The sequence below is a fragment of the Tachypleus tridentatus genome, chromosome 13, assembly GCF_004210375.1.
Source record: "Tachypleus tridentatus isolate NWPU-2018 chromosome 13, ASM421037v1, whole genome shotgun sequence".
In the NCBI taxonomy this organism is placed as follows: Eukaryota; Metazoa; Arthropoda; class Merostomata; order Xiphosura; family Limulidae; genus Tachypleus; species Tachypleus tridentatus.
The window spans coordinates 127,858,002-127,868,345 of record NC_134837.1 but is presented as its reverse complement, the minus strand read 5'-3'; the positions used below and the strand labels follow the sequence as shown (position 1 = coordinate 127,868,345).

The 10,344-nt window shown below is 30.4% G+C and overlaps 1 protein-coding gene across 3 annotated transcripts in view; it reads left to right on the top strand.

The window, feature by feature from the left end:
* The first annotated feature begins 227 nt into the window (after positions 1–227).
* LOC143240840 (oxysterol-binding protein-related protein 11-like) overlaps positions 228–10,344 on the top strand; it is a 31,228-nt gene continuing 21,111 nt past the window's right edge. For 2 of the 3 annotated variants that reach the window (XM_076484007.1, XM_076484008.1), the window contains exons 1-5: positions 228–369; positions 2,153–2,184; positions 4,131–4,236; positions 6,125–6,169; positions 7,623–7,704. In XM_076484007.1, the coding sequence (XP_076340122.1) occupies positions 256–369; positions 2,153–2,184; positions 4,131–4,236; positions 6,125–6,169; positions 7,623–7,704 (379 nt within the window). In that variant the 5' untranslated portion in view covers positions 228–255. Of the gene's footprint in view, positions 370–2,152; positions 2,234–4,130; positions 4,237–6,124; positions 6,170–7,622; positions 7,705–10,344 lie in introns of all 3 variants that reach the window. The other variant, XM_076484009.1, reaches the window with a different exon arrangement.

Below are 10,344 nucleotides of genomic sequence, written 5' to 3'. Positions count from 1 at the left end.
ACATCTGTGCAATGCAACATCAAAATTATTATGGTTCTCAGACTTTCTCGTTCTATTTTTATATGCAAGTTGGTCTTAATTGCTCTTGGTAAAGTCTTCTCTTTAAATAATTATAATTCATAATATAGTGTAGCGGAATTGTGCTATCCTTTCATTCTTGATTACAAGCTAGCTATTTCTCAGTTGACAATTATTTTTCTTATATATATTATTTTGTAAATAAAATAGCCATTCCCTATTATCATTAGTTTAGTCATGGCTGAAGAAGGGGATGGAAGTCGTACACGTCAATTAGATATTTCTAATTGTGTTCCAGGTCTAACTGAAGAAGAAAGAAAGCATTTAATATCAGTAATGGTTAAAGCAAAGGTTTGGGTTATAGGATCTTATTTGGCGTTTCATATGATTATTAAAATTCAGTAATAGAAAAGTACTAAACCGTAAAGTAGTAATATTCGAACAAGTTGAACTTCTACTGTTGTACTTTACTCGACTTTACTTTAGTACTGCCTTTATCACAGAGTTGTTTCAAGTTCAGTGGGAACCAAGTTGATATTTGATAAATAATTCTCGTTAATAGTAATGGTTTAAGAAAACGTTTTTGTGTTGTTTTTTCCTAGCATGTGTTTTTGTGACATATCGCTTGGGATAAAAATTTTAGATAGCCAATTGGACTGTAGTATTTTAAAAATTATTTGGTATTAGCAAAAATACGATTTGTGGGAAAGGCTGATACGCTAAATATTAATGCTAACAATGTATCTTTCATTCATAAGAACTTGTATGTAAGATATATAAGTTGGAAACAAGTTTGAATGTTGAGAAATATCAAATAATGCTCTTACACTTTAGTATGTGGAAATATGAAAAGAGGTTTCTTTGTTATTGTTTCATGAATATTAAATGTTTATAAGTTATTTATTATGGAACATCAAAGGGCTTTTTGGTCTATCAAGAATGCCCTGACTCACCACCTACACAAAAAAAGAAAAAATTACTGTCAGACTATAAGGTAGCAGTTATAGGCTTCCACAGGTTAGGTAAAATTGTAATCATCATAAATTAACAAGTCATAAGCTACGTGTGTCTCTTTATTATTGTGCCAGATAACTAAGTAGGCCTCTAGGAGCGAAAGGGTAAGAAACACCCAGAAAATACTACAACAGGTTTTATTCTAAAGGCCTACTTAGTTAACTGGCATAATAGTAAAGAGGCTTCTATAACACTATTCAGTTGATTAGTTTCCCAAGCCTTAGGTAATGAATGTATTGTTGCCAGTCATAAAACAAATAGGATTGCATATTGTATCTGAAGGAATACTAAATATATGTCAAAGAAAGTTATCATTTCTTTGTTCAGATCCTGAATGGGGCTCTTTTTGTAATACTTTAGTCAAACATTGACTTGTTACTTTTAAGAACAGTGAGGTGTTAGAAAGGGTTTACTATGATGATTCCTGGGATGGAGGAACTAAATATGAAGAGAGTTTAAAGTCCTTAAAATTATTTCTTCTTGAGAAAAGAAGGAATCTGATTGAAATGTTCAAAATTATAAAGATAACAGAAAGAATTGATGCACCATTGGTTTTTCATGTTTAATGCTGAGAGTGGTAGGTTGAGGGGACAAAGATTTGAGATTTGGAAGTGTTGAAGTCATTTCCAAATTATGCAATTTTATGTTTTAAATAGTATAGGAGCCTCTGATATATTTCTCTTCAGATATAGCAGACATTACAGGATTGGGAGAGTTTGTGAGATACCAGTGTGTGGTTGGAGGTCAGGGCTGGGCACAGGAAGATGGGTATTTCATAAAATGAAGGGTACAGCTACAATGGGAATGGGACTTCTTGCTGTTCTTCAAATATGTGTATCTAAATATCTGTGTCTCGTGACACAAATGTCAGTTCAAAACAAAAATATGGTTAATGATAACATTGACCTCAGAAAATAATTGCATTTTTATTGAAAACAGATACAAAGAGAACTTTTTCACCAATAAATTTCCTAATTTATTAATTGGACACGTGTCTATTTTGTTAAATTTTTTCATGCATGTTTCAGGCTTTCACAGTTGTTCCTCAAGGTAGATAATTTTGTTATTTAGAATAAATTATTAATAAGTTTAGAATAATAATCTGGAAAAACGTTTTCAGGAATTTGAAGCTCAAGAAGAAAACAAAACAAAGTAAGTGAAAGAAAACCAATAAACTTCATGAAATTCCTACCACAGTGAAGTAAGTCTACTCATAATAATATATTGATGTCAACATTTTAATTACATTTGTGTATGCAAAAGTAGATGGCTTTCATAGCCCAGTAGTTTTGTGCTAATAAATGCCAAATAAGGAGTTTTAATAATTAAAATGGATGAGTATAACTAGATGTAACTGTTTGGTTATAACTGACTATAATACTATACCTTGGCTGTGGTTTCTTGTTTGGTTATTTTATCAGTAATTACATTTAAATTATTTTACTTCAAGACCTTTGTTCTTTCTACAAAAAAACCTTATATAAATTTCTTAACTAAATATGTCTGTATGCTTTGCAGTTTTTAAACTAATTTTCCAGTTTTAAGTTGTAGAAACACAGTCTACTGTATCTTGATTTCACAAGTTCCTGAAGAATTTCACCATTAGAGCTCATAAACAACTGTTGTTTATGTAAATAATACAGTACCCAAAACAGATTTTTTCTGAAATCGCTTTATATAATTTTTTTCTAATCCAAAAAGTACCACATATTTGGCTCTTTTCTTTATACTATAAACCAAATTTCTTACTTCTTTGTAATGTTTTCACTAATATACCTTTAGAAAGGAACTTTTTTTTAGTGGACCTTTACGTTAAACCTAACTGTGGCTTTCAGAAAAACAGAATTAAATTTGCATAAGTGTATAACCTTTCCATTAACAATTTAAGTTTCGATCTAAAAGCCATAAAAATTTGCTTTTATAAACTTCATATTGACATACTTCATTTCAACAGAAAGTTTTGTGTCCTTGCTGTTCATTATTTATTATTAAATTGTTTTCCCTTTCATATCTGTATAAAAAAAAGACTTTTTTTAACCCAACTGATAAGGATTTCCCAAGTTTTATTTACATATTTCTTGTTCATAATGGCTGTGCTGAAGTTATTTATCATTGTGTCTGACTGCTATAATAATGTTATTGCTAGTCTTTCAATAACTTACATCCAAATGTTTTAATACAGCACTGTTAACTATCATTTAACTTTATTTTCCATTTTCACACTAGGCCCACTTATTGAATAACTAGATGGTCTATAATTTAAAGAAAGTTTTCTAACTCATGTTATCAAGACACATTTTGCAGTTAACTTTTCCTAAAGTTGAAGATTTTTGAAAAGTAACCATGTTTTGTCATTTTTAGTAGGTTGGTAGAGAGTTAACCAGAGAACTGTAAGGATTCTTTTATAGATTGTTTAGACAAGAGTATTCATGATGAACATTTGTAGAATGGAAGGCAACTGCCTGTTATGGAGACACAAGTGTAGGGGACAATGTATGAAAGTTTTCTGTCGTAAGTGTACTGAAGACTTTTGAAACGTCACCCTCTACACTTGTCTCTACAACAGGCAGTTGCTGTCCATTCTACAAAGTTTTATCAACTGTAAAGATTATCAAATAAACCTATCTTACACCTTCTTGTGAAATACTTTAAAACACTTTTAATACAATCAGACATATTTACATTTCTTTTAGTAAACAAACATTTTAGAAATCTGAAATCATATAACTTGGTGGTGTTATGAGCATTTTACAACCATTATAATGAGTGTAAAATGTATAATTTTCCAAATGCACTGTTAAACTGCTCAAAAATACAAGTGCAGCAATGAAACAGTTTAAATCTTCAATTGCAATTTGAAAACTGCAGAAACACACAAATAAATCTTTAAATATATTTTTAAAATTTCACAGGTACAACTGTTCAAATGTCAATGACAGGAAAACTATTTAAGTGTAGTTGTACAAGTAAATTGATCAATGATACACCTTTTATGTGAAATGTTCAAGTGCATGTATATATGTAAACTGTATAGTAGCCAACAAATTTGTTTAATAATTGTACAGAAGCACCTGTGATCTTTATTTTCCATTATTCAGGAAGCCGGTAGAAGGCCTGCTTAGTAAGTACACCAACATGGTAAAAGGTTGGCAGAATCGCTGGTTTGTCCTTAACCCAGTAGCTGGTTTCTTGGAATATTACATGGTGAGAGTTAAACAAATGTTGAGTTTAGAAACTAGAAATAATTTTATTTTATTTTATTTTTTTACAACATGTTTTTGTTGATTACAAAGTGAATTTCTTCCCACGTGCTACCGTTTCTTTTGTTTAGAGTATATTTGTACAAATTGTAAGCAAGCTTGGAAACAAAGGATCAGTTAAATAATTAAGAAAACAAAGATTGGTTTGTCTGGTTTGTAGTTTCTTTATTATTTTTTTCTTCTGCTCCTTTTATTTTTAATCTGAATGTCTTGGTTGGAAGACCTGCAACATTACCTCATTCCCCTGTCAAGGTCCACGTAAGCCCAACAACATGTGACAAGTCTTAAAATTTACATTTTATATTGTATATATGTATACTTGAAAATATCTGTGTCATGTAGGAATGCTTTTTGCAAGCATGATCACTGTTATTGGGAGCTGAGTTTAACAGTTTCCTGGGGTATTCAAAGTAACTAACATCATTCTTCATTGATATACTTGCCTATCATAAATTTATCACATGCTGCACAATAAAGGTTTCATTAATAGAATAAATTATAAAGACTGTTATTGTTAACATTATGTATGGCTTTTATATATATATATATATATTTGTCAGTCTAAAGTGTGACCAGTATGTATCATTTATGAAGTGGAACTACAATCTTAGTTTTGGAAGGTTTAATTGTACATTTAAGTAAAGTTATAGATGATAATATTAAATACTCAACTGAACTAAGTTCTAGGTTTAATAAAACAGATTTTATATTTACTTTTTAAATATCAGACCTATCTTTGCAATTTTAAATTTCTAAATTTGCATGTATAAATAATTTTAAATTACTAACCATATAAATATTTCACAATTGTATATATGTATCATTCCCATTTCTTTGGTTTATGAATTTCTCCCTTAGAGAATGTAAATGATAAACAATTGAAAGAACCCTGAGGACCCTTCAAAAATTAGAGATGCAAGAAGTTTAATGGACTGTCATGTTTGGGTGAACCAGTTTACTTGAAAATTAACTTTAACATGTAAGGAGCCATTCAAAACAATAAATTAATGTTTTAGAATTGGAGCCCTAATATGGATGTCAAAGAAGTGTTTAAGGTTCTCAGGACTGGATAACAAGATTCACTCACAAATTAGCATGAATATCTGAGGAATTCTTTAACATGTCTATTTACATTTTCAAAATTTTTATATTAAAGCCTTCAAATGGAGGAATTGGGGGACTCTCAGGGTTATCTGCACTGATTTACATAAATAGGTATGGATGTATAAGGGATTGTTCAAATAATTTCATATCTAGGTTTTCGAATTTTCAGGTTGCTATGAGGTGTCCAAAATTTTTTTGTATTTATTGTTACACATCAATGTTTTGGTTGCATGTTAACTATTTTCAATATCTTTCTAGATACATAAATTTTAAAAATAATAGGTGGATTTTAATAAAAGAAAAACAACACCATCTTCATAGTTTACACTTGGCTACAAAATACTTCATGTTTTGTCTATCAAAGTTTGCATTGAATTTATTTTGTTTTTAACATGCAAATATGATTGGATTACTTCAAACTTGTCCTTATTGCTGTACAGAAATTACAAACTAATGTTTATCATTCTGGCATCACATTGATAGTTTTAGACAGTAATCATTTTTTTCAAATAGATTGTTTCCATTTGAGATAATGATAAAGAATATATTTTTAAATAGTTTTTTTCTAAGTTGATAATTATGAATATTCTTTTAAATAGTTTCCTTCATGAGATAATGAGGAATATCCTTTTAATTAAATTGTTTCTGCTGAGATAATAAAAAAATATTCTTTTATATAAATTGTTTTTTGCTAAGATATCTAATTGTATCTAAACATTATTCTTTAGGTCGATGAAATAAAAAAGAGACCAAGAGGAGTCGTCCGTTTAGCTGTGAGTAATTGTTTTAGAGATGTACCTAGAATTTCAGAATGAGCAATAATTTGAAAAAATACTGTTTATAAGTAAACAGATCCAAAAGTAATAATCATACAGCTCTCTCCTGACCATAATAATTTAGTTACAGACAACGATGAAATGTATTTTGAGTAAATTTGTTGCTCATTTTATATTGCACACATTCTCTAAAACTACTAACAGTATAGAATATTGGTATTTTCAGGGCTAAAAGTTAACAGAAAGTTGCAACATGAAGTGTTTTGTACCATTTATCAGCAAATGGATAGTCTGTAAAAACATTAAACATATCAAGACAAGTTATATCCTTTAATTTATATGTTTAGGAGATTTAAGAAAACTGATATTTTACAAGAACTCTTATTATTATTATTATTATTATGTTGAAAATAATGGACCCTAAACCTGAACTTTGAAACACAGAAATTACTGTTTTAGTTATTGTTTTCATGACCATTTCATAAAGTATATAATTTGTACCTAAAAAATTTAAAATAAATTTAAAGATTTTTCAATTATTTGTAGAAATTATTTTCAGCTCATGGGTGTTTTGTGTCTGGTTGTTAGAAAAGATGTAACTGCCTGTCAAGATGAATTTAAATACAACAAACTGTAGTTGTGATAGTATGTGGTGATCAGTATTGAGACGTACATGCAATTTCCATAGTGGCTTGAGTGGAAATTGTTTTCTTTAGTATGAATTTACAGATGCATGCTTTCTTACTTCATTAAAAATCAGAAAATTGTGCAAGAAGTCTTAACATATGAGAGATGTTTTACCTATCAACTTTTCTTTTTTTGTCATTGTAACTCTGGTTATAAAGATATTTTAGACTTCTATTGATGCATGGAACCATGTAGAAATGAAAGTTACAAGTCAGCTAGAAGCTGTAGAAATGCATTTTTGTTACATTGAAAACATTAAAAAACAATATCTGAAGACTGTTTTTGTTGTGTTTTTTTTCAAAAAAGAAATGAACAAATTCAGACCTTGCATTTTTACCAAACATGCTTGTGGTGTTTAAACTGTCTTGTCTTTTTGTTTTCTCAGTGATCACTTGTCAATAAGAAGTATCAGTATGTTCAAATGTTTCTGTTGCTGGTTTAACTATACATCAACAGTGTGTAAACACAATGGAAACTCAGTTTTGGAAGTGGATTTTAAAATATTTTCCATTGAATTACAGTCTCTTCTTCAATTGAAACTGTTTCTTCCAATCCAGTGTGTTATAAATTAACACCTTAATCTTTATCATCCTTTTAAATAAATTTTCTGCTGAAAAGACACCTTTTTTAGAGTCTTAGTGACTTTGTAGTGCAATATTGAAAATAATCTTGAGTTTTTTGATTAGGTAGATATATCTAAATAATTTTAATGTAATTCAATATGAAGTTATTATTTATATCCATAATTTTTAATATCCTTCAGGGAGCAGTTATTTCTCCTAGTGATGAAGACAGTCAAACTTTTACAGTCAGTGCTGTCTGTGGAGAGGTTTACAGGTTGAGAGGTAAGGTTTGGTCCTTTCAGAAAGGTACCATCAATGTAATTTTTTTTTCTGTATGTTAAAGACAACTTGTGTCTACTTACTGTGTCCAAAATTATCAGTATAGAAGAAGATTAAAGCAAATTTTCTTTTTTCTTGCATATTAGTCTAGCATTGACTGAAATAGTTTCTCCAACTGTAGCATCCTATTGCAGTACATTTGTCAGTACTGCTGTATATTTCTCAATAATCCTTCAGACATTGTACTTTTTTAATTGTTATTCTAAAACAATATTACATTTTATGTTCACATCAGAAGTGTTTGGGTGGATAAAACCAATTACTCTGTACAAAATAATTGAAGGATAACTGGAATTTGTAGTGTTTTGGTTGCAACAAGGCAAAACTACTTATGAAATTACACAAACCACTGCCTCAGCTTGTTACTCTATGAACAAAGCATGTTATGATCAGTAATGTCACGTGAAGTGCAAATATTTGGTCTTCCATCTTACACAACACAGTGATTATAAATGAAACTCAATATTTAAAATGTTTGTCTTAGAAACTATTACTAGCCTCAACATGGCCTGGTGTTTAGGGTACTCATCTCACAATCCAATGGTCATGGGTGCGAATCCCCATCCCACCAAATGTGCTTGCCCTTTCAGTTGTGGGGGTGTTATAACATTATGATCAATCCCACTATTCATTAGCAAAAGAGTAGTCCAAATGTTGGTGGTGGGTGGTAATGAGCAGCTGCCTTTCCTCTAATCTTACACTGCTAAATTAGGGACAGCTAGTGCAGATAATCCTTGTGTAGCTTTGCAAGAAATTCAGAAACAAACAAACTGTTACTATTACAGGAATAGATTTTCATCAGAGGCTTAATGAGAATCATAGTATCATTCAGAAAAGTTTGGACATTTTATTTATTATTTCCAAATCATCTTACACTGCATACCTGAATCACTTTTTACTCAAATTAGCATTGTTTTTCTTTCTGTGTTTTTACAAGAGTATAAGACTGTTGACTTTAACACGTATGTCAGGGTGCAGGGCATTGCAAAGGTTGATGAATATTGTCCAGAACAGATGATGCTCACTGTAACTTCGTATGGTGATTGAGAATCGTGGGAACTATATTTGAGCATTTTCTGTGACAATTTTTTGAAAATTCTTGTACCATCTATAAACTTTTGGATTTTCAGTGTTCCTGTGGTGAATTTTAGTTCTTATAGCAAGTAGTGATGAAAATTTAGTCATTTAGAAATGTGATTTTATAATTTTATATCTGTGTTACTTCCTACATTATTTAATTGGTTTTGTTTGTTTTGAATTTTGTGCAAAGCTACGTGAGGGCTATCTGTGCTAGCTGTCCCTAATGTAGCAGTTTAAGACCGACATCACCTACTGCCAACTCTTAGGCTACTCTTTTACCAATGAATAGTGGGATTGACCATCACATTATAACGTCCTCATGGCTGAAATGGTGAGCATGTTTCATGTGACGGGAATTCAAACCCACAACCCTCAGATTACTAGTTGAGTGCCTTAACCATCTGGTGATGCTGGGCCTTGTTATTGATTCATTTGTCACTAAGAAATGATTCAGAGTTTAAAGGTGTTCTATAGTGTTCTGTAAGAAAGACTGCTTCTTAAAGAAGACATGGATACTGGATCTACATGCCAAATCATTGGAAGGATGGAAGGTAGTTAATCACAACAAGCAGATATAAACTTGTTACAAATGTTTTAGTGTTAGCATCATGATGTGGAACTGCTTTTAAATCAATGGTATAGTGGTTCAGACACTTTAATAAGATAAACATCCACTATAATATTTTTAGAAAGAAGTCCCACCTGTATAAATGAATTTCATTAAAAACTAAATAGCTGTAAGGGGATAAAATTGGGTTTATTTAAACTAATATCTGTACAATGTATCGACAGCATGTGTGGCTATTACTGAGAACAGGATTCTAAAACCCTTGAAAATGTCATTAATTCAACTTGATATAAAATAAATACAAGTTGAATCCTGTATTACTTACTGTATTACAGTCCCACCTGTATAAATGAATTTCATTAAAAACTAAATAGCTGTAAGGGGATAAAATTGGGTTATTTAAACCAATATCTGTACAATGTATCGACAGCGTGTGTGGCTATTACTGAGAACAGGATTCTAAAACCCTTGAAAATGTCATTAATTCAACTTGATATAAAATAAATACAAGTTGAATCCTGTGTTTTAGTTGTGTTATGTTTCTAAGTGATGGTGCTACTTCAGTTTTTTTTTTTTATGTGGAATTCCGAAATACATTTTCTTGAGTGTGTGTTCTGTTTATGAACAATGTTATTAGTATCCAAAGAAGCTGTTTAGGTATATTGAACCATTGTGTATTGGTTTTCAGTAACTGTTGTTAAATAGTTTTATATAACATTGGTCCATCTCAGCTATTCCACAGTTTAAAACTAAATTAACTTGAAAAACACAACAACAAATTTAAAGCCAATAATTATCATTTATATACTAGTCAATCTTCTTCATAAACTCATTTAAATTTAATGCTTTGGCAGCATTTGAAGGCAACCCTGTTAAAAGGCCAATCATCTTGTAAGAAAAATGAACTCATTTTAGCTGAAGATGACTCTTATCCT